Source organism: Ovis aries, chromosome 3 (genome assembly GCF_016772045.2).
Source record: "Ovis aries strain OAR_USU_Benz2616 breed Rambouillet chromosome 3, ARS-UI_Ramb_v3.0, whole genome shotgun sequence".
Lineage (NCBI taxonomy): Eukaryota > Metazoa > Chordata > Mammalia > Artiodactyla > Bovidae > Ovis > Ovis aries.
The window spans coordinates 105331598-105356380 of record NC_056056.1 but is presented as its reverse complement, the minus strand read 5'-3'; the positions used below and the strand labels follow the sequence as shown (position 1 = coordinate 105356380).

The 24783-nt window shown below is 49.5% G+C and overlaps 1 protein-coding gene across 7 annotated transcripts in view; it reads right to left on the bottom strand.

Annotated features, from left to right (window-relative positions):
• BCL2L11 (BCL2 like 11) overlaps positions 1-24783 on the bottom strand; it is a 71045-nt gene that overhangs the window by 1536 nt on the left and 44726 nt on the right. For 5 of the 7 annotated variants that reach the window (XM_042248151.2, XM_027967118.2, XM_027967119.2 and 2 more), the window contains one exon: positions 17912-22192. The exons of the other annotated variants lie outside the window; for them this stretch is intronic. In XM_042248151.2, the coding sequence (XP_042104085.1) occupies positions 22097-22192 (96 nt within the window). In that variant the 3' untranslated portion in view covers positions 17912-22096. Of the gene's footprint in view, positions 1-17911; positions 22193-24783 lie in introns of those variants that run through there. 7 annotated transcript variants of the gene reach the window in all.

Sequence of the window (24783 nt, the reverse complement as noted above, 5' to 3'; positions counted from 1 at the left end):
AGGCTGAGTTACTGGGGAATTCATGTTGAAGAGGCTGGATGGCAAGAGAAGAGAGGCGTGGCATGAGTGGGCAGGGGCTCAGTGGTCTAAAACCGAAGTAATAGGGCAGTGGTAGGGGTTTGAGTGGCAGGGGTGGGAGGATGAGGACGTACTGGAACCCAGATTTGAGGACAGGGCGGTCCAGGTGTGAGATGTCCCGTCTGATGCGACATCACCCTGAATGAGGGCAGAAGGCCCCAACCCGGAGGGAGGTGCGGTCGCTGGTCTGCTGTGCCTGAGCTCGGAGAGCCAGGCCGGGTGCTGCTGGGATTCCCGGCAGGCTTTGCAGCCCCCTGCCCAGACCCTGCCACTTTCTAGCTGCAGGACCCAGAGACTTATTTCCCCTCTTGGTGCTTGAGTACCTCTACTTGTAAAAATGAGGGCAATAATTTGTACTTGTCTCCTCAAGCTATTATGAAGACTAGAGGAGATAATTCAGATAAAGCACCAAACAGTGCTGGGGCTAGTTAAGTGCCAATAAGTGTTAAATATGGAGCTATGACAAACCTAGACAGCATGTTAAAAAGCAGAGACGTCATTTTGCCAACATAGGTCAGTATAGTCAAAGCTATGGTTTTCCCGGTAGTCATGTACAGACGTGACACTTGGACCATAAAGAAGGCTGAGTGCAGAAGAATTAATGCTTTCAAATTGTGCTACTGGAGAAGAATCTGGAGAGTCCCTTGGACTGCAAGGAGATTAAACAGTCAATCTTAAAGGAAATCAACCCTGAATACTCATTGGAAGGACTGACACAAAAGCTGAAGCTCCAATACTCTGACCACCCGATCCGAAGAGCCGACTCATTGGAAAAGCCCCTGATGCTGGGAAAGACTGAAGAATGAAGACTGAGAAATTGAGGGTTGTGTGCATGTGTGCTTAGTCACTCAGTCACATCTGACTTTTTGCAACCCCATGGGCTGTAGCCCACCAGGCTCCCTTGTCCATGGGACCCTCCAGGCAAGAATACTGGAGTGGGTTGCCATTCCCTTCTCCAGGGGATCTTCCCAACCCAGGGATCAGATCCAGGTCTCCTGCATTGCAGGCAGATTCTTTACCATCTGAGCTGCCAGGAAGCCCCTAGATGAATGAAGGCGATCAGTAAATATCGGGGTGTCCCTCCCTGCCTCCACCACGCTGGAATGTGTACACACACACGCTCAGGCATGCACACGGGCACGTTCTTCTGGGATAAATGTTGCTTTGCACCGTAAGTTATTTTCTGAAGCATAGCCTTTGCTCAGTGTCAGCTCAGTTCAGTTCAGTCGCTCAGCCGTGTCCGACTCTTGGCAACCCCATGAACTGCAGCACGCCAGGCCTCCCTGTCCATCACCAGCTCCCGGAGTTCACTCAAACTCATGTCCATTGAGTCGGTGACGCCATCCAGCCGTCTCATCCTCTGTCGTCCCCTTTTCCTCCTGCCTCCAATCCCTCCCAGCATCAGAGTCTTTTCCAATGAGTCAACTCTTCGCATGAGGTGGCCAAAGTACTCGTACTCAGTAAGAGATGCTGCTACCAATGGCCACATATGTGCAGATGGCACAAACACACACTTACGTATGAAACATGCCAGGTTGTCCAGAGCAGCCCCCAATATCAGACACAGTAATGTCAGAGAGGAGGGTGGGATGCCTTCAGACTGTGTCCACCCAGGGGGCAATATGATGGAGGAGGTGCCCTTCCCGGTGGTGATCAGAGGCTGGGCCTGGGTCTATGAGTTCTGAAGACCCGGGGCACAGATGTGCAGGAACAGAGACTGGCCCTCCTTGGAACTCTGAGTCATCTGCTAGCTTTCACGAGAACTAACCCTCAGAGAGGGGCTTCCCTGGTGGCTCAGATGGTAAAGAATCCTGCTGCAGTGCAGCAGGCGTGGGTTTGATCCCGAGGTTGTGAAGATCCCCTGGAGGAGGCCATGGCAACCCGCTCTAGTATTCTAGCCTGAAAAATCCCATGGACAGAGGAGCCTGGCGGGCTACAGTCCACGGGGTTGCAAAGAATTGGACACAGCTAAAGTGACTGAGTAAGCAGGCAGTCCTCAGAGAGGAGCTGGGGTAGGGAAAAGGCAGACCGGAAGAGGACGTACAGGGACTCCAGCCTGGTCCACTGATCAACACAGGTCAGGATCTTGCGAGTTTCAAAGCTGGACCCCTGAGAGGCTGACCCTGTGCTGGGCAGTCCTCACAGCTGTTCTCTGGACCAACATTTGATCCTTCTCAGTCACGGGGCAATGAAGCGTCCTCCTCCACTTACCCGCAAGGTTCACTTCCACTGTGGATATTTTCAGTGAAGCTCATGGCCAGCTTAAGGCAAATAACGTTCAGTCACAGAAAACATGAAAAAGAAGGTTCTTGGCATTTGGGAACACAGGTAAAGAATTCTGTCTTTCTGAGACTGGAGTTTTATTTGATGTTTCTTGGAAAGAAACCATCTAACTTGCTTTATATAGGCCTTCATGTCTTCAAAGCGTTCAGAATCAGACTGAAAAAAACCCCCATAAATAATCCAAAAAAAATGCTGTCCTCTATCTTATGAATGCTGTTTCCTTCCTCCTCATAAGGTAGGAATATTTATGAACTCTGAAAAGTAATTTCAGGGGGAAGAATGCAACCTTAGTCCAGTTTTATAACAGTGAAAGTGTTTGGTTCTTGCCTTCTGGATTATTTTTAAGGCAGTGCAGTATTATTTATACAAGTTGACATACACAACTCACCGAGGCCAAAGTCCTTCAGATTTATGTCTGCCTTCCTGGGTGTTTATGCTTTTAGAAAAGGGGATTTGCAGCCCAGGAATGTGTATGTTAATCCAAACAGGGCTCCTTCTCACTGCTTCAGACCCCAGATGTAGACTTGACCTATGGGTCCAGCCCTCGGCACCTCCACGCCCAACCCGCTCCCCCGACCCATGTGGAATCACCCACACTGGGCACAAACTGAGTTTCAGCCACAGGAGCAAGCTCTCTCATCTCAGCCCGTCTGTCTGTCTGTCTGTCTAGACATTCCGAGCCCCACCAGGCAGGTCAGTCCCAGGGCTTGGACCCAGGTGGAGGTAACAGGGTCACGACCCATGGGAATGGCTCAAAGCCCAGTCTCTCGGACGCTCTGAGGACAGTTCCCTGTGGCCTCTTCACAGACAGCCATCAGATAAGAGATGTAATATCCCCCAGCTCCCCTGGCCATCTGGTGGGCAAGTATTTTAAGCCTGATTTCTTCTGGAAGGGAAGTTTAAGAAACTTCTGCCATGGGACTTCCTGGATGGTCCTGGTTTGATTTCTGGTCAGGGAACTAGATCCCACAGGCTGAAACTAAAGAGGCTGCATGCTGCAACAAAGATCAAAGATCTCACGTGCCACAAGTAAGATCTGACATAGCCAAATAAATAAATTTAAAAAAAGAAGAAAAAGAAACTTCTGCCTTGATGCTCTGATCTGTGCACAGTAAAAGACCACAGGCGACTGGGTCCCGTGAAGGGAGCCTCTGAGGTGTCTGGAGGGAGATGAGTCTCTCCTGTTCCCACCCAGTTCAGCACTGTCTCTGCTTTACCTGTTTTTTGTTGCTGCGCTCGGGCTTTCTCTAGCTGCAGTGAGTGGGGGCTCCTCTTCGTGAAGCTCCAGCTTCTCACGACGGTGGCTTCTCACGACAGTGGCTTCCCTGGCTGCAGAGCAAAGGCTCTCGGGTGGACGGGCTTCAGCAGTTGCAGCACCCAGGCTCACAAGTTGTGGCTCAGGGGCTTAGTTGCTCCACGGCATGTGGCTTCAAGGCATCTTCTTCCCAGACCAGGGATCAAACCCGTGTTCCCTGCATTGGCAGGCAGATTCCCATCCACTGGACCGCCAAGGAAGTCCATTGCTCTCTTAACTTGTCAGGGTGTTCAGGTAGCCATGCTCTTTGGCTAAAGTGAGAACCAGGTCTTCCCACACCTACTAAGTGCAATGCTGGAGAAGCAAGAAATGGGACTCCTACACCCATAGTTCTCGTGGAACATATAGCCCAGGCCTTTCCAATCACCAGGCCCCCAGAGAAGAGGACCCAGGTCCCTCACTCTTGTCCCACGGCCACTCCAAGCTCCCCAGGTTCCAACACACACTCAAGCTGGGGCTCTGGGAGCATGTGCGAAGACTTACTGCCCAGACGATGAAACTGAAGGTGGGACTGGACGGGGTGGAGGGGAAGGCCAGGTCAGGAAGGGGCTATTTGAACAGAAACATTAAAAAGCCAACCCTGTGCACATCTGAGCATTTAAGGAAGAGGGGCAGCAAGCCTGTGATGCGGGAGTGAGCCTGGGGTCATCCAGGAGACAGCCTAGGCTGTTGGGCTTGCGTTCAATTAAAGCATCATTTTCTTAGAATCAGTGTGAACTTCTGCTTCATGTGCTTAGTTGCTCAGTCGTGTCCAACTCTTTGTGACCCTCCAGGCTGCTCTGTCCATGGGATTTCTCAGGCAAGAATACTGGAGTGAGTAGCCATTCCCTACTCCAGGGGAAATCTTTACCCCGGGATCGAACCCATGTCTCCTGTGTCTCCTGCCTTACAGGCAAATTCTTTACCCACTGAGCCACCAGGGAAGCTCATTCTGTTTTGTACTAGCCACCAAGTATAGACAGAAACTTAAGTTTTCAAAATACACATGTCATCAGAGTTGCAAGATGTTGCCTTCATCAAGCCATTATTGGTCATTCATTCGCCAGGGAAACTGATTCACCAGAACCCTGCCAGCAACACGCTCCAGCAGCAGCTATTAAAGGAAGGGGTTTAGAGGAACCTAGTGGCCTGGGGACCTGAGTAGGTGGAGTGTGGAAGGAGGAAGGGACCGCCTCAAAGCAAAAGAGGGGCCCTAAAAGGAGAACCATTTGGCCAAAGACTGGACTTACCTCTTAAAACAGATGTCTGGGATGTGAATCAGCCCAGGTTCTCACTGCTCATTTTTTAAGTGGGGAAAAGCGCAAATTGTGGTCAGCAGCCCAGAACAAAATCCGGCTTTCAGAAAAGAGGATTTGCCATGAATCCTAGTCAGACATTTAGTTGGCACCCACCCGTCCCAAGGTCACCTGTTGAGTGAGTGCCTGGTGCCAGGGACCACGCTGGATAAGAGGTTCTGCCTCGACCCTTACAGTTCAAAGCCCAGAGAGACACGATTGCCACGTCACTATTAAAATCCCCGGGGGGGGGGACAAGAGCATGCGTGCGCGCTAAGCTGCTCCAGTCACGTCTGACTCTGCGATCCTAACGGACTATAGCCTACCAGATTCCCCTATCCACGGGATTTTCCAGGCGGGAATACTGGAGTGGGTTACCATTTCCTCCTCCAGGGGATCTTCCCAATCCAGGGATCAAACCTGTGCCTCCTAAGGTTCCTGCGTTACAGGTGGGTTCTTTACTGTTGAGCCACTGGGAGAGCATTTACCTGCAGGCTGACAGCAGGCCGGCCCCAGAGCTTGGTGACTGGGGGCCTGAGTCAGGCCCAGAGACGCTCGGGATCGGGAGTGGCGCCCAGGGGAACGCCGAGGCTGAGCCCGCGGAGGCTCCCCCAGGGCAGCTTCCGGAGGCTGAAAGAGCATCCTTGCAAGGCCCTGAGCAAGTCCAAGCTGACATCTCCTTGTGTGTGTGTGTGCTCGGCCCCTTCAGTCCTGGCTTACTCTTCATGTCCCCGTGGACTGTAGCCCATCAGGTCCTCTGTCCATGGGATTCTCCAGGCAAGAATATGGAGTAGGCTGCCATGCCCTCCTCCAAGTCCCTATTCCAGCTGAGGGGTAACATAGACTGTGATTTCTTTCCCAGCCCAGGTGGCCATGTTCCCCCTCTAAGTCCTCAGATCTCACCCCCAGGCGCGCGCTCTCAGGGCAGGCGGTGTGTCCTCCCGCCCTGGCCTCTCAGGGGACCAGGAAACACGCGGATTCTGAGACGCTCTCACGCGCCACGCCCACCAAGCTCTGGAAAGCGAGGGTCAAGCACACCGCCGTTTACCCCTTCCTTCATGACCTGCTCAGCAAGCCAATTCCACCCCGCCTCTACCCCTACCGAGCCCAGCCTTGGCCCCTTCCTGCCCCTCTGACCTTGCTGAGCCCTTTGGCCTTGTCAGTGGGAGGCTCTGTCCTACTGGACGATGGACGGGGCTCTCCCTGGGCACACAGCCTGGGGCGGCCTCACCTACACCACGCCGTGGCCTTGGCCCTGGGCCCTCCAGCCCACTCTGCCCTCCCACTCATCCTGGATTTGGCAGGACGCACGGATGCCTGTGCCAGGGCAAACTGGCAAAGGGAAACAGAAAGGAGGACTGAACGGTTTGCAACTATAACAGAAAACTAAACAAACAGAAAGCACCTTGTTGAGTGTTGTCTTTCAGAGATTTCTCCCTAGGGTGACGCACTCGCCATATGATGCTGCTGCGGGCCCAGGGTTTCTGCAGACACCCAAGTAAGCCCCCAGTACACCCAAGACATTGTCACACTGGGTCATGTATTGCTATTGTTGATGAGTTGCTAAGTTGTGTCCGACTCTTTGTGACCCCATGGTCTGTAGCCCACCAGGCTCCTCTGTACGTGGGATTTCCAGGCAAGAATACTGGAGTAGGTCGACATTTCCTCCTCCAGGGGACCTTCCCAATCCAGGGACCGAATCTGCATCTCCCGCATTGGCAGGCAGACATTTTACCACTCAGCCACCAGGGAAGCCTGGGCGCTTTAAAAAAGAGCTTTTTTTTTTTTTTTTTCTAAAGGGAGCTTTTAAAAAATTACTGCACTGGAATCCCACTGGAGTTTTGGAGTGGTTGCTCTGTATGTGGGTATTTTGTATAAGCCCCTGCTAAGTCACTTCAGTCATGTCTGACTCTGTGTGACCCCATAGATGGCAGCACACCAGGCTCCCCTGTCCCTGAGATTCTCCAAGCAAGAACACTGGAGTGGGTTGCCATTTCCTTCTCCAATGCAGGAAAGTGAAAAGTGAAAGGGAAGTCGCTCAGTCGTGTCCGACTCTTCGTGACCCCATGGGAGCCCTACCAGGCTCCTCTGTCCATGGGATTTTCCAGGCAAGAGTACTGGAGTGGGGTGCCATCATCTTCTCCGGTGTAAGCCCCTGGTGGAGTCCAGTGTCCTCTAGGGTTGAGGGCTGCCCAACCCCCTCTCCATGCAGCATCCGGGCTGTGTCCAGTAGATGCTCCATATAGGCCTTAAGGGAGGCATGGATGGTCCTCCATCTCGTGATTAAAGACCCGGTTTCCTCCAGGTTGTGTTTTGCAAAAAGTGTTTCATTAAAGCAAATGCCTCAATATTTACGCTGTATCCTTTCTTCAAGCTGCCAACAGTTTACAGTCCAACTGGCTGGGACTGCTCTCCAAAAACCCAACATTTTCCCTTTAAAACGAGCTGATAACACTGTTTCTGGATCAGCCCCTAGCTGAGCTGGCAGCTCAACAGAACAGAACTCTCCATGAGCCCTCCCTGCCCTCCCCCGCCCCTCCCCAGCCTCTTCCTCCCGCACCCCCGTTTCTGGACCCAGGAAAGGCCACCCTTCCAGTCGCTCAGGTCCAAGTCCGCGGTTAGGACTGTCCTGCCTCCCTCCTCACGGGGAGGCCGGGTCTCCTGACTGCACAGCATCTCTCCCTGGGTCCCGGGTCCCCCAGGAGAACTCCTGACTGTCCTCCGTGTGCCCATGCTCCTGCTTGCTGCCACCATTTAGGCACAGCCGAAAGGTCTTACGTTTTTCACTTTTTCATTTTGACATCCAGATTGCAAAATAGTGTAAACAATTTCCTTAGGGTCCCCACCCAGATTCCCCAAATATTGACATTTTGCCCCGTTTCTCTATCCTTTTCCCGTACCCCCAAGATACAACCCACGTGTTTGCCTATGGGCTGTCTCTCTGAATGTCAGAGTAAACCACAGACAGCAATGGCCCTCATCCCTGACAACTTCAGTGTGTGTCTCCCAAGAATAAGGACATCCTCTCGAACAACCATGGTTCAGCGGTCAAAATCAGGATATTAACCTTGATGCAATCCTACTATCTAATCCAGCAGTACCCAACTTTGTGGCACCAGGGACGAGTTTCATCAGTTCAGTTCAGTTCAGTCGCTCAGTCATGTCCGACTCTTTGCGACCCCATGAATCGCAGCCCGCCAGGCCTCCCTGTCCATCACCATCTCTCGGAGTTCACTCAGACTCATGTCCATCGAGTCCATGATGCCAACCAGCCATCCAGCCTCAGTGGTCCCCTTCTCCTCCTGCCCCCAATCCCTCCCAGCATCAGAGTCTCTTCCAATGAGTCAACTCTTCGCATGAGGTGGCCAAAGTACTGGAGCTTCAGCTTTAGCATCAGTCCTTCCAAAGAAATCCCAGGGCTGATCTCCTTCAGAATGGACTGGTTGGATCTCCTTGCAGTCCAAGGGACTCTCAAGAGTCTTCTCCAACACCACAGTTCAAAAGCATCAATTCTTCGGCGCTCAGCCTTCTTCACAATCCAACTCTCACATCCATACATGACCACAGGAAAAACCATAGCCTTGACTAGTCGGACCTTAGTCGGCAAAGTAATGTCTCTGCTTTTGAATATACTATCTAGGTTGGTCATAACTTTTCTTCCAAGGAGTGAGCGTCTTTTAATTTCATGGCTGCAATCACCATCTGCAGTGATTTTGGAGCCCCCAAAAATAAAGTCTGACACTGCTTCCACTGTTTCCCCATCTATTTCCCATGAAGTGATGGGACCGGATGCCATGATCTTTGTTTTCTGAAAGTTGAGCTTTAAGCCAACTTTTCACTCTCCTCTTTCACTTTCATCAGGAGGCTTTTAGCTCCTCTTCACTTTCTGCCATAAGGGTGGTGTCATCTGCATATCTGAGGTTACTGATATTTCTCCCGGGAATCTTGATTCCAGCTTGTGTTTCTTCCAGTCCAGCGTTTCTCATGATGTACTCTGCATGTAAGCTAAATAAGCAGGGTGACAATATACAGCCTTGACGTACTCCTTTTCCTATTTGGAACCAGTCTGTTGTTCCATGTCCAGTTCTAACTGTTGCTTCCTGACCTGCATACAGATTTCTCAAGAGGCAGGTGGTCTGGTATTCCCATCTCTTTCAGAATTTTCCACAGTTTCTTGTGATCCACACAGTCAAAGGCTTTGGCATAGTCAGTAAAGCAGAGATAGATATTTTTCTGGAACTCTCTTGCTTTTTCGATGATCCAGCGGATATTGGCAATTTGATCTCTGGTTCCTCTGCCTTTTCTAAAACCAGCTTGAACATCTGGAAGTTCACAGTTCATGTATTGCTGAAGCCTGGCTTGGAGAATTTTGAGCATGACTTTACTAGCATGTGAGATGAGTGCAATTGTGTGGTAGTTTGAGCATTCTTTGGCATTGCCTTTCTTTGGAATTGGAATGAAAACTGACCTTTTCCAGTCCTGTGGCCACTGCTCAGTTTTCCAAGTTTCCTGGCATATTGAGTGCAGCACTTTCACAGCATCATCTTTCAGGATTTGAAACAGCTCAACTGGAATTCCATCACCTCCACTAGCTTTGTTCGTAGTGATGCTTTCTAAGGCCCACTTGACTTCACATTCCAGGATGTCTGGCTCCAGGTGAGTGATCACATCACCATGATTATCTGGGTCGTGAAGATCTTTTCTGTACAGTTCTTCCGTGTATTCTTGCCACCTCTTCTTAATATCTTTTGCTTCTGTTAGGTCCATACCATTTCTGTCCTTTATCAAGCCCATCTTTGCATGAAATGTTCCCTTGGTGTCTCTAATTTTCTTGAAGAGATCTCTAGTCTTTCCCATCCTGTTGTTTTCCTCGATTTCTTTGCATTGATCGCTGAGGAAGGCTTTCTTATCTCTTCTTGCTATTCTTTGGAACTCTGCATTCAGATGCTTATATCTTTCCTTTTCTCCTTTGCTTTTCGCCTCTCTTCTTTTCACAGGTATTTGTAAGACCTCCCCAGACAGCCATTTTGCTTTCATGGAAGACAGTTTCTCCATGAATGAGGGGTGGATGATCTCAGGATGATTCAAATGCATTACATTTACTGTGCATTTTATTTCTAATTTAAAGCTGCTGCTGGTCTGTGACCAGAGGTGGAGACCCCTTGTTTAATCTACGTATCTGATACAGATGTTACCATCTGTTCCAATCATGTCCTTTATGGCAAAAGGAAAATCCCTCATCACCCAGCAGTCAGCCATCATGTCCCTTCAATATACCTTAATCCGAAATTCTGAGGAGTCTTTCTCAAATAATTCGTATTAGGTTATGTTGGCTCTGTAACAAAATGCCTTAACTGCCTTGTGAATTTAAAGGGAGCCCAACCAGGAATTCCCTGGTGGTCCAGTGGCTAAGACTCAAAGCTTCCAACGCAGGGCGACCTGGATTTGATCCCTGGTCAGGGAACTAGATTGCACATACTGCAAGGAAGACTGAAGATCCTGCATGCCACAGCTACGACTCAGTGCAGCCAAATAAATAGTAAATAACATTAAAAAAACAAAGGGAGCCGGTCTCTCAGATGTGACCCGCTCGGCCCTGCGGCCCCGCCCCAAACTGCCCCCAGGCCTCTTGCTTCTAGATGCAGATCAGTTCCAGCAAGTAACTTTTGAACTATTCTTTTAACTTTCCATATTTAAAAATTCCAAAGTTATACACAAGTAGAGACAATAGTATAAAGCACCTCCATGTTCATGTCATCCAGCTTTAATAGTTACCCACTCGTGGCCAGTCTTGCTCTATCTCTACCCACATCTGTTTCCCACTTTCTGTATTACTGTGAAGTTCAGCTGTTACTGCCTCTAGGTTGGGAGGGAAGAGAGCAGGGAGGGACTACTGGATCCTGGAGGAGAGAACTCTATTCAGTGACACCTTCAGAGGAGGCGTGACCTTCATCAAGGAGCACGGAAACCCCAAGGTGATCTCACAAGAAGGCAGGCAAGGGGCAGGGATATTCCACCTTATTCTTCTCCCTGTCTCTGATCTCTAGGTGGGGCTTCCTGTTCTCAGACCCTAACTGGATCCAGAGGGCAAGAATTCCTTCCCCTGATGCAAGGTCAGTTCAGTCAGTCAGTCGTATCCGACTCTTTGCAACCCCATGGACTGCGGCATGCCAGGCTTCCCTGTCCATCACCAACTCTTGGAGCTTGCTCAAACTCAAGTCCATTGAGTCAGTGATGCCATCCAACCATCTCATCCTCTGTTGTCGCCTTCTCCTCCTGCCCTCAATCTTTCCCAGCATCAGGGTCTTTTCAAATGAGTCAGCTCTTCACATCAGGTGGCCAAAGTGTTGGAGCTTCAGCATCAGTCCTTCCAATGAATATTCAGGACTGATTTCCTTTAGGATTAACTAGTTTGATCTCCTTGCTTGCCAGGGGACTCTCCAAGAGTCTTGTCCAACACCATAATTCAAAAACATCAATTCTCTGGCGCTCAGCCTTCTTTATAGTCCAATACTCACATCCATACATGACTATTAGAAAAACCATAGCTTTGACTAGACAGACCTTTGTGGGCAAGGTGATATCTCTCCTTTTTAATATGCTGCCTAGGTTTGTCACAGCTTGCCTTCCAAGGAGCAAGCGTCTTTACTGTCACGATAGGTGACATAGGGATTCTGGGACCAGGTGGGGGTGGGATGAGACACCCAGGGGAGCTGCAGCCCCCTCACTTCTCCAGGCTCCCCTGCATGGTAAGGTGGATTCTCAATCACCAGACCACTAGGCAAGCCCCTAAGCACGTTTGTATTTTCATATGCACCTAGGAGACTGGTACGATCTTAATAAACATACTTGGGTCAAATAAATTGTTTAGGAAAATGACCGCCTAGAGCATGGGTCTGCAGTCTTTGGGACCTAATGCCTGATGATCTGAGATGGAGCTGACATAATAATAATAGAAATAAAGGACACAGTAAATGTAATGCTCTTGAATCATCCTGAAGGCTTCCCCCGCCCCCTGGTTCATAGAAAAATTGTCTTCTGCAAAAATGGTGCCAAAAAGGTTGGGGACCACTGGCCTAGACAACTGAAAATGTAATGAGGTAGTATAAGCTCTCAGAAGTCCTTCTGAGCCAGAAAGTCTACAATGGAACATGGCATCTCTGGGGTGCATTTTAAGAATGGTCCTCCAAATTTGAGCTTGTTTAGTCAGTAGGGAAGGGGTTGCTATGCTGTGCTGTGCGTTATGCTGAGGCATTTATGACTCTTTGCCGTCCCATGGACTGTAGCCCGCCTGGCTCCTCTGTGCTTGGGATCCTCCAGGCAAGAATACTGCAGTGGGTTGCCATGCCCTCCTCCAGGGGATCTTCCCAACCTAGGGATCCAACCCAGGTCTCCCGAGTTGCAGGCGGATTCTTTACCACCTGAGCTACCAGGGAAGCCCAGGGAAGGGGTTCCCTTAGAGCTAAGTGTCCCCAGTTCTGCTTTAAGGAGACAAAGATGAGCAGCTATTATAGTTTTGCCTTCTGGAATCCCTTTTGGAAATGCATGTCACATACAGCTTTGGGGAAAGGAATGGAAACCTACTCCAGAATTCTTGCCTGGAGACTCAGAATGGACAGAGGAGCCTGGTGGGCCACAGTCCATGGGGTCACAGAGTCAGACATGACTGAGCACACAATGCAGGACAGAACGCTGAAAAGCAGGGCCTTCGACCTTCCACGGTATCTTCTCCTTGGCGACTGATTCTCCTAAGGGCGTAGGCTTGGCTCAGGAAAGTGCGTTCAGGAAAAGGAGACTCAGTGGGAGAAGTGAGAGAGGATGAGACAGCGTCCTTTGGCCTTGTCATTTCCCGTCTTCTCAGAACGCCATCTGGTCTCACCCAAAGGGGAATTTTAACCTCCAGCCTATCACTGCACACCTTCTGGATGTGTACTGCTTATGGAGGACTCCTTATCATCCTTTGATTCAGCCCTTCCTGACAGGTAGGAATGAGTCAGCGCTCATGGCTGCCAGCGACGGCGTCTGACTTAGCACAGAGAGAACTTCCAGGAGAGACCCTGAGCTCCAGGAACAAAGAGGAAGCTGGGAGACCAGGCACGAGCGTGCTAGCGACAGGGCAGCGGGGACCCCGGCCAGTGGGTGCCACGGCCAACGTGCCCTGTGCCACTCCCCACCCCCTAGCCACGAGGACGCTGCCCTCCCATCAGCCCCTTACTGCTCGCTTGCTCCAGGTTCAAGGTGCTGGGAAAGTGTTGGATTGGCCCAATACAGGCCATGGCTGCCCTCGGCTGTCTGGGGGGTGGGTTGTGGGGGGAGAGAAAGTTTTGAGGCTGGAAGGGAGCAGCGAGAGGCAGGCACGCAGAGAGCAACTGTGGTGGAAGTAAGGAGGTGGGGCGCACAGGGTTCACAGCAGCGCCATTTACAACCGCCAGGGCACGGCAGCAACCTGTGTCTATCAGCAGAGGAACGGATTAAGAGGATGTGCTACGTGTATACAATGGAATATTACGCAGCCAAAAAGAGGAACACAACTGTGCAATTTGCAGAGACGTGGAGAGACGCAGAGACTGTCCTGCAGAGTGAAGTCAGAAAGAGAAAAACAACGTATCAATTATACGTGGAGTCTAGAAAAATGGTACAGATGACCTTGTTGGCAAAGCAGGAATAGAGGCATGGACATAGAGAATGATGGACACCAAGGAGGAAAGCAAGGCGGGAGGAACTGGAAGACTGGGACTGACATATTTACACTGCTGGGCTTCCCAGGTGGCATGGGAGAGCGCCCATCTGCCAAAGCAGGAGACACAAGGGAAGCCAGCTCGATCCCTGGGTCGGGAAGATCCCCTGGAGAAGGAAACGGCAACCCACCCCAGTATTCTTGCCAGGAGAATTCCATCAACAGAGGAGCCTGGTGCGCTAGAGTCCGTGGGGTTGTGCAGAGTCAGCCACAAGTGAAGTGACACGGCACGCACACACGCTGCCACGTATTAAACAGATAACTAATCAGAGCCTGCTGCGCAGCACAGGGGACTCTGCTTGGTGCTCTGTGGAGATCTAAACGGGAAGGAAATCCAAAAAAAGAGAGGACACACACGTATACACACAGATGATTCACTCTGTTGTGAGTACAGCACAAACTAACACCGCACTGTAAAACAACTATATTCCCCCCCCATATTTTTTTAAAAGTGGGGAGTGGGCAGACTGGATGCCGGATACTCCCCATTCCTCCCCCTAGACAAAAGCTCACACGAAATGTGCAGGATACGTGGGAAGAAAAGTCACGCACTAACAGCATCAAAAGCAAGCCTCATAGAGCAAAACACGACCCGCCTTGGAAACCCTCTTGGGAAAATGGCAATGTTCCCTCAATGAATATGGTCACTGTGCTTCCAAACCAGACCTGTTCCGAAGTTTTCTAATTCCAAAATGCACGTGAAAGACACAATGTGGAATGGCCAGGACAGTCTTGAAAAACAAGGACAAGAAATTCAAAACAGAAATCTATGGCAATTAGCACAACACAGAAGAAATGAAAGATCAACGGAAAAGGAAAGAGTAGAGAAACAGAACCACATAATGTGAGAATCTGGTGGATGTAAAAGAGCCATTTTAGGTGAAGATAAGAGGAAAGTGCTGGCTGTCAATGGGGAAAAGTAAAGTTAGATTCATATTGTATCATTAAAAAAATCTGGATAGATTAAAGATGAAAACAAACCATAGCACTATATGAACAATGTATCAGAAGATATATTTAAAACTTTGGCCTAGGGAAGGGCTCTTAAAGTACAAAAGAAAACATCTATGTAAGACGGGTAAATCTGACTTTCAAAATCGTGACAACTGCGTCAAATACACCACAGCAGTTCAAAGACATGCAGTGGAATAAAACCTACACTCACAAAAAGATGTGTTCAAGAATATTCGTAGATTTATTCAGCCTAGCCCAAACTGTAAGAGTTCAGGTGCTAATTAATAAGCAGAGAAAGGTGTGGTTTGTTCAGACAATAGAACACTACTGGGCAAGAAAAAGGATTACTGTTGACGGTAACATTACGCTGAGAAAAAACGGAATCAGACACAAAAGACCACATTCCGTATGATCCCATCCCATTCAAACTCAGGAACTAATTTATGCTGGGAAAAAAATCGGAACTGAAGTCACCCCTGGAAGTGGGGCCGGCGGTGGGGGTGGGTGGGTGGGGGTGGACTGGATGAGAAGGAACATGGAGGAACTTTCCGGAGTGACAGTCATGCTCTTTATCTTGATTCGGGTTTGGGAGACAGCTGCATCCTCGGTCAAAACTTAGCAAATGCACACTGGAGAGTTGTTGTATTATATGCAAATCTTATCTCAAAAGAAGGCTGATACAAAATTAATGAACTCTAAATCATATGCATATGGAAGCATAAAGTTGCCAATGACTGATTTCCTTGGAAATGTATCACAAGGTAAGATGAATGAATGGATGGACAGATATACAATCAAGGAAGTAAAATGAGAAAGGCAGAATCTAGTTGGTGGGTGTTCTCTGTACATTTCTTTCAACTTTTCTGTATGTCTGAAAATCTTCATAATAAAATATTGAGAAAAGACTGGAGAAAATGTATTTCCAACAAATAAGAGACTTTTACCCAGAAAATACGAAGAGTTAATTATGCTTTTGAATTGTGGTGCTAGAGAAGTCTCTTGAGAGTCCGTTGGACTGCAAAGAGATTCAATCTGGTTAATCCTAAAGGAAATCAACCTTGAATATTCACTGGAAGGACTGATGCTGAAGCTGAAGCTCCAATACTTTGGCCACCTGATGCAAAGAGCCAACTCATTAGAAAGGACCCTGATGCTGGGAAAAAGTGAAGGCCAAAGAAGAGGGTGGCAGAGGATGAGATGGTTAGATAGCATCAGTGGACATGAATTTGAGTAAACTCTGTGAAACGGTGGAGGACAGAGGAGCCTGGCATGTTGCAGTCCATGGGGTTGCTAAGAGTCCACACAACGTAGCCACTGAGCAATTATTCATAGGAAAAATTAAAAATTCAACAGAAAATAAGCAAAGGCCATCAGAGAGAAAAAAGCAGACGTCAACTATGTCTCACCCTACACAGAAGTGGAAAATTCGAATTCGGCCAACACCCCCACTCCAGGCTGTTGCTGCTGCTGCTAAGTTGCTTCAGTCGTATCCAACTCTGTGCGACCCCATTCCAGGCTGGTATCACCCTGCAAAGGCTTGGCGGAACATCGGCAGGTGGTCGTATGAAGTCGGACAGACAATACAGCAGCACACGTGAGGCTGTTTCAGCCCATCACCAGCATCTCTCCCGCAGGCTGGCGAGGTATGGACCAAGCAGCACCAAAGATGCAGAGGCCGCAGCGGGACACCAGGGAGAGAGACCTTATTCCTGTTCGCAGTGATCAGACTGGAGTCACCATGGAAAAACCTACGACCTCTGCTAAGTCAGAGCCACATACTGACAGTACAGCATTTATAGAAAAGCAAAACTGCTGAGTAAGTACACACACACACATGCGCGTGTGCTGTGGAGAAAAAGGGCTGGAGAAACACCAACTCCTGTCTTGGCAAGGAAGCAAGATTAAACAGGAGCCAGCACCACCACTCGATTCGAGATAAATGTGTGTGTGTATGTATGTATGTATCTGTGAATCTGTTTCACAGGTTTGGGAGAGGAATGCACTAGAAGTTAGGGGTTGTGTGTGTGTGTGAATGTGTAGATACAAACTGTTACCTACAGAATGGATAAACAAGAGTTCCTCCTGTACAGCACCGGGAGTTATAGTCAACAGCCTATGATAAATTATTGGGCTTCCCAGGTGGTGCAAGGGGTAAAGAACCCGCCTGCCAGTGCAGGAGACACAGGACACTGGTTTGATCCCTGGGATGGGAAGGTCCCTGGAGAAGGGAACGGCAGCCCACTCCAGTATTCTTGCCTGGGGAATCCCATGGACAGAGGAGCCCGGTGGGTTACAGTCCACAGGGTAGCAGCGTGGCACACAACTCAAGCGACTTCAGTTGTGTGAAGTGTGTGTTCAGTCGCACAAAACGTCAGTTGTGCGAAGTTGTGTGACGGACGTGACTTCAGCATGCACGTGATAAACTAAATGGAAAAGAACATCAAAAAGAGTGTACGTATGTGTGTGACCAAGTCACTGCTAAAGAGCAGAAATCAGCATACCACCACATCAACTATAGCTCAATAAAAAACACACTTTAAAAATGTAGACACATGTGCTGCTCACGTCATTGAAAAGCATGAAGCTATTACCTGCTTAAAACAAAGCTGACCCAGTCTTTTAACTTTCCCAGCACTTCTTTCAGAGTAGAAGTGGCAAATTATGTAATTTGTTTATAGGATTGATAGGAATTCATAAGATTTCATAAACTGTATCCCCAAAGTACACCGTAATTTCTCTCTGGCACCCCTACACCAGCTCCCACCTGCCACGCAGCACAGGGCTCCCCAAACTCCACGGCCCCTTTAGAAGACAGCAGCGATGACTTCACCACAGATCGGGGCATTTGTTGATTTCTGGCTTCAAGCAGGTGCTATATAGATAAGCTTAAGAGTCAAACAAGACTTCCATTTTTTGAATGTTCTTCAAACTACCAAGACAGGCTGAGATGGCAGGCTATCTGCTATAATCACTAATCAATATAGTTTAGACCTGTGACCTCATACTCCACAGCCAGCCCAGGTGCTGAGTCATACCTGACTACGTGGGCAGAAAACTCTGCAGTTGCTCTCACCAGCCACTTCAAAACGTTAAAGAGCGGTTTGCTTTTAAGTATATACTACACAGATTTGACTTCAAGCGACAATTTACAAAATCTGCATGTTGGTAATACATTCAGTGAATGATAAGGGCAGAGTGTGGGTGTGTACGTATCCACGATTTCAGCTGCTTCTCCACCATTTTGTGAAATAAATCAAACAGCTCGCCAAAACTAGTTGAAAGTTTTATTTATATAAAATTCATTAAGAACATAAAAGATTGGGTTTCTTAAAAAAAAATCTGCAATTATTTACAGCAGTATTGCACAAGTAAAGAGGCAATTACCCTGTCAAAATCCATCAGTGCAAAACACAAGCCAGGGAAACTGCAATACCAATGCTACATACGCTGGGTCCTAGGAAGAGAGTTACAGACAGATCAGTGCTATTTATAAATGAGTACCTGATGAGTTATGATACAGTAACTAGTGGTCACAGAACCTGGACACACAAATCAAAGAGAGCTTCTAAGGTCTGAAATTCCCAAATCAAAGTAGTCAAGTTATTTAGCTGGGAGCTTGAGGGTGCTTCTCACGCACGATGCCGTCTGGAGCAGGGCAGGTGTTACCCCAGCTGGTTTAGCGACACGTGTGGTCATGTCACTGCACACAGGCTGCGCAGACTGGACACACACAGGCACCAAGCTAAACCAGCAGGGAGGACGAAACCATCCACACAGAACCGCTAGAAAATCTTTCAAGCTTTCACCTCTGTGCACCCAGGCCAGTGGGGTCCAGACCCCCGCTTGAAGGCTTTGGAGAAGCAGAAGAAAGGCGCCACCCTAAAGACACAGGTGGATCGAACGCTGGGACCAAACGGTTCAGGGCTAGGGTGGGGGGCGCGGGCCTGTACAGTTAGTTCCTGAAGATACATAGTAGAGTCTGCACCGCAAAGCATAGGAAGCCACAGAGCACGGTTGGGGGCGGGGGAATTCAACTAGTCACCAGTTGCCAACAAAGGTCAGTACTGTGAAGGTGGTCCAGTAGTCACTTGGGAAGCAGGGCAACTGGTCAACCCGGCCTTCAGTCTGCCTGGTCTCTGCCTTTAACAGTCTCATGGCAACACCGCAGAAGTGGACGTGTGAGTCTCTCTAGACACTGAGCTGTCAGGGATTAATCTTCAATGGAAAGGTCTTTCCCACTGCTAACAATAAGTATTTTGTTTTGTAAGATATGGCCTGAAGTTCACAGCACTTGTTTCTATGAGAAGCTAGCTGTTCAGGAATTAAAGAGTCACTGGAAAGTTCTAGAGGAAAATCTGATAGCCTATCAGATTTCTGGTCTCTCATCATGAGGACAGCAAACCCGAAGAATTTAAACCCACTGGACTAGAAATACCAGGAAGCCAAGCTGGGCAGGGCCACCCTGGGGAGCCCACGCGGCCAGCCGTGCGCTGACCAGTCACCACCTCAAGAGTTAAAGCAATTAACAGGACAGCAGGGGGCAAAGGGGAAAGGGAGGTCAACACTTTGCAGAACTTAAGACATTAAATAAGCCAGAAATAAATATACAACATTCCTACAAGTTACAGCATTATGAAACAGTAGGACACATTACATAGAAAAAGAATCTACAATATTTACAATCAATTCTGAAAAAGTTGAGTAAAAACGGATTTTTTTTTCTTTTACTCATTTAGACTGTACAAAATTTTACAAGAAAGGACACATAATAATTGCACAGACATTTGGCTCAGTTGATAAGTAAAATACGACTTCCTAATCTAATAAATAGTCAAAATATATACAATATTAAGAAGGAGAAACAGGTGAAAGTTGTAGTTCACTATGTACATTTTTTTTTAAACCAAGAAAAAAAAATCTTCATCAACTCAGGTCTAGGGAGGGGTCCAGGTAATTTGCAAATTCACTCATGAAGTTAATTTCACGTGTTTATTGCATTCCTGTGAAAAGTCACAGGCCACTTTCTATAAACGTCACATGAGACGGGGTGATCAAGGCACAAAACCTGCATTAAGTTTCCAACAAGGGACCGAATTATTTTTGCTTTCTACAAAAAGTCAAAGGAAGGAAAAGTAAGACATCAAAGGTACATCCAGCCATGGGCATACCTTCTGCAAGAAGGAGGCATCATGATCAACAGATACGTACAGTACAGGGATGTCTCGTCACCTCTCAAGTCCCGGGGGCAACATCCTCGTTTTAATACTTCTACAGTTCATAGAATCTCTCATTTCCTCACCAGCTGCTTCCACGGCCAGCCCAGGGGGCCTGGAGGCCCCCAAGCCCAAGGTAAGCCTGCAGGTGGGTGAGCAAGCGCTCGGCCCCCCGGGGCACCGGTGCTGAAGGAATAAAGTGCTCCAGTCCAAGAGACTGGCCGTGAATACGGGGATCCTGGGGGAGCGGCCCAGAACCAAATACGTCTTTGGTGTGTGTGTGCAGCAGGCCCACAGCTGCAGTTCCATGGACCGCCTTAACCGCTTGCATGGACTTGAGGATCCAGCGGACGGGTTCAAGACAAAGGGTCAGAGGACACGCAGGCTGAGACTCAACACAGCTTTTAAAACAATTCAAGACCCCAAAAAGCTACTTGGGGAAAAGAAAATGTTTAGAAGGAAGAATATTTGGAGTCAAATCTCTCTCTACCTAAGGAAAAAGTATATATGTAACATATATATATATATATATATAAAACTATAAAGATACAAAAATGAGTCCACTGTTCCAACCGATCAGGAGAAAACACTGGTCCTCGTTGGGCCCAAAGCAAACATGACAGTTGTTGTTGGCACTGTTGACTTGTTTGAAACATCATGTATGTCTTTTAAAAAGCTGTTTAATCAGTTGAGGTTTCAAAAACTGTAAGAGCGATGGGATTCACAGAATGACCCCCACCTCCCTGCTCGCAACGCTCCCTCGTCTGTCTGTCCTGGGTCTCCTCGGGAGTTTATCTGCCTTTGAAAAGACTGAGCAGCTCCTGAGCCTGCATTCTCTGCCTTCCTCCTGGCAGGTGTGAAGGAAGAGCACCCCCAACAAAAGTGGCTGCAGGAAGGGGGGCCTGACAAAAACCCAGCGGTCCAGGAGGTGGGCGACTGACAGAGACACCCCTGTGTCTGATGGTGCTCTTTATGAGAACTGCTGAGAGCAGAATGAAGCCTTTACTTCAAAGAGCAGTTAGCCAAGAGCCACTGAAGGCCAGAGGGACTCTGAGTTGGATGAAAAGCCAGGATGCCCAGAAAACAGCTGCTTAAAGCCCTGCCACAGCCTCTGCCAATTCCCACGAGGGCTCGACGGTGGCCCCCTGCAGCTGAACCTGGCCACAGGCGGGCATGCTAGTCACCTGGGGCCTTAGGCCGAGTGCCCACCCTGTGCTATAGGAAAGCCGCAGCAAATCTGGTGTTATGACTGCCCTGAACCTTTGCGGAACACGTCTAAACAACAAGTCCACCAAAGCAAGCGAGAACCGCCAGCGAGCACTCCCCAATGGGTGAGCTACCAAGAGACAGACAGAGCCATGTCTGATACAGACCCGGGCTCAGACCCAACTGCCTTTTACCACAAAAACAGTCAGCGGACCAGATGTGTTCATCAGCGCCCTGATAGGCTGGGAGAGCATCACCGAAGGACGTAAGCAAAACACACACACACACAGAGTAAAATTTTGCCACAGATACAACTGAATTTTAAGGAGGTAAGTAGGTATTTACACAAAGGGAGTGGCATGTCAATACAGGCTGACAAAGGACCTCTCTCTGCCCCTTTTACCAGTTCCATTTCATAAAAACTTTTTTGGTATTAATAATAGTGATTAAAAAAAAAAGGTCCAAGAGGCAATGGCAGGGAAGGGAGGGGCCATGCCATACCTCTCCCGTTTAAAAATGCTGTACGGTGACCTCTAAAAATAAACTAAGGCAGCTTTATAAATGAGCTGGCTCAGTTTCCACTGCAGAGTTTATATACTCCTCTGACAGCAGGCAAAGGTTCTTAAAATTTTACTACAAAAATCACTCATGAGTTGGTTAAAAAGTTTCCATTTCCTTTTTGAAAAACCTGCTCTTATCAAAGGTGGGAAAAAAAACACACACACACTGCATGTAAACACCATTCTTGCATAAAATCTTGTTCCAGAGAACCATGATTTGTACACTGTTTTTTAAAAAAAGAGAATCCCTCCCTCATTTACATTCACATCAAGCTTCCATTGGGAATTCGGCCGCATGGTGATGAACAGACAGAGGTCAGGTCCACGTGCAGCGTGGTGTCCTCCGGGGACATGCCGGCTGGCTCTCTGCCCACCCTTCCAGCAAAGGACTGCTGCACAGCAAGGGCACTGAAGCGCCGCGACCCCGCGGCGAGGGGCTGGTCGGTCTGAGGCGAGCGGAACGTCTGCACGCGCCGTCACTGCATCCTCCACACCAGACGCACCAGGTAGCGCAAGACGCGCAGGAGGACCATTTGTGGGTGGCCCTCAATCGCCTGGTGACGCACGAAGACCTGCAACGAGAAGACAGGAGCTGCTTACTGCCCAGCCCTGACTCGCTTCAGGCGGGACTGGGGGTGGGGGAGGAGGAGGGCACCCGCATCTAAGGGAGCCATCGTCCTGCGGGGACCACTGAGAAGGGCGCCAGGCCACCCAAGCGCCAGTTCTTCCCAGAGCTGTCACCCCCTACGGAGCAGCGGCACTGAGGGATGCTCTTTATAAAACGGCTGAAAGACTGTTCGGAGACTCAAAGAGGACCCCTGACTCTGCTTCTCTCTCTAAACACCATGCAATTCTGGAATACCTCCCTGGTGGTCCCGCAGCTAAGGCTCTGCGCTTCGAAGGCAAAGAGCAGAGGTTTGATTCCCTATCAGGGAGCTAAGGTTCCGCCTGCTGCGGTCAAAAACAAAACAGCAACAATAGAAACTGCACATTCTTTCCACAGGTGACGTCCCAGCTGACCAGAGCGGCCTGGACGAGGGAAGGCAGCAACCACTGGCAAAGGACAACCCAGCGCAGGGCGGGAGCAAATCAGCCAAGACGGCGTGGCCAGGCCCTCTCGGCCCATGTTTTGTAAATAATGGCTGTGTAACAGCTCAGACCATTCACAGCGCTGTGCATGTGCGTCACGGGTTGCTGTGCACTGCACGCCTGTGTGAGCTTCACTGTGAAAGCCCTGGCTGCAGCTGCGCCAGGGCTACACTGCAGTGGGACCGTGATGTTACATGACGGTACGTTTTGGCTACGTTACGGTTACGTTGTGGCTGCTGAACCAACCAGGAGAGGAGAAACGTGTCTGCAGTTCCTGAGGCCCCTTGCGTCTCCTTCCAGCCTCTGAGCTCAGGCCTTGCCTGCCCCGGGTTCAGCGAACAGCGTGGAGAGTGTGGACAGCAAGACAACTGGCGTCACGAACAGGATGAAGAGCGATAACACCCACCACCTCCGCACAGGTGCTGAGAAATGTCACCCCAAGTTGGGGTCCCGTGAAGAGAGGCATGGGTAAAGCAAACGGGAACCCGGTGGATGCAAGTAACTAACTAAGTTACTGACATTCAAATAGGTTTCAGGCTCCCTTAAGCGTGAGTCTCGGGGTGATCTGCCCCAAGAAGCTAAACAAAGTGAAGTGCTGACACGCCACCCTGCCTCTGGCGTGCGGCAGCTCTCCTGAGCGCGTGCTGTCAGCCCAGCACAGCGGCCAGGGTCGGCAAACAGGTGGACTCAACCCTCGCCCCTCCAGCCTTCACCCGAGTGGCAGGCAGAGTGTGATGAAAGATAGAACAGGTCTATCTGCCGGTGACCCCCACAGGTTTAGGACAAGCCGAGATGGTGCTCAGAAGGAAACTGGCAGGCTACTGAACGCCTCAAGGTCCCCATGTCTTCCAGAGCACGCCCACCTTCGGGTCTAATCCATTTCGCAGGTAAGTGCAGGGTGTAAAGGCTTCCCCGATCGGTGGCTCATCAGTAAATAATCCGCCTGCAGGAGGTGCAGGTTCCATCACTGGGTCGGGAAAATCCCCTGGAGGAGGGAATGGCAACCCACTCCAGGATCCTGGCCTGGAAAATCCCATGGACAGAGAAGCCTGGCGGGCTACAGTCCCTGGGGTCCCAGAGAGTTGGACACGACTGAGCAACCGAACAAGCGGCAGCAAGCAGGGTGCACACTAGACCAGCCAGAGCTGGGAACGGACGACCCACTTCCAGCCAGGAGCTGTTTCTCTGCTCAGGCCTGCACGCAACACCCCGGGCCCGCTCCCTGTTCTGTCTGAAGCTCTCCATCAACCCCTCTCCTCACTCTGGGGGGCTGGTCTCTTCCGATGCAGAATCGTGGGACCACTGGCCACGGGGCAGGCTGAGGACGGGCGTCCCCTCCCAGACCTAACTGCCGCCTGCAGATGCCAGCTGCAAGTAGGGCTCCCTCCTGGCCACTGTTTACAGAGCCCTCTGGGGCGTGCTGGACGGGATGGAACTGTGATAAGGCCTGAGCACTTCCCTTGCTCCTTCCAGAACCAGACTGGAGGAAATCGGCTTTTATGTAAGCGATTCCTGTAGAGGCGTTCCGTAACCACAGTCTGCGATTTTTATCTGCTCGACACACAAGATTGCTTTGTTTTGATTTAACTTTCTAAATTACTTTGCTTCTTTGGGGTGAGAATAACTTAGGGGAAGGTTAATTTTAGTTGAGACTAATATTAACAGGTTGAAAGAGGCTTATTCAAAATAAAACCACGATTTACTAAAATGAAGAAAGTGTACATGGGGCTGGGCTAAGCCACTGCTTCAAGATGGGGAAAGCCGTCTTAAAGCTGTCTGGCTGTCCCTGGTGGCCTTCAGGTGGACCAGAGAATGGAGTCAAGATGACCCCATGAGGGGACCAGGTCACACAGTAGGGATGGACCCTGCTGACCCTTGGCCAATTTTATATTCCAGAAATGGAATTATCTAAGAGGAGAAAACCTTCCACGCACACTATGAGGACAACAGGTGCAAAAAAATTTCTCATTAACAGTGTTGCTTTCGTCTCGCATGAGAAGAACACGCGGTGGAGATACGAAGACGTACCGGGGTCGCAGGGGAACGCAGGGAAAACTTGGTGAAAGGGACACCC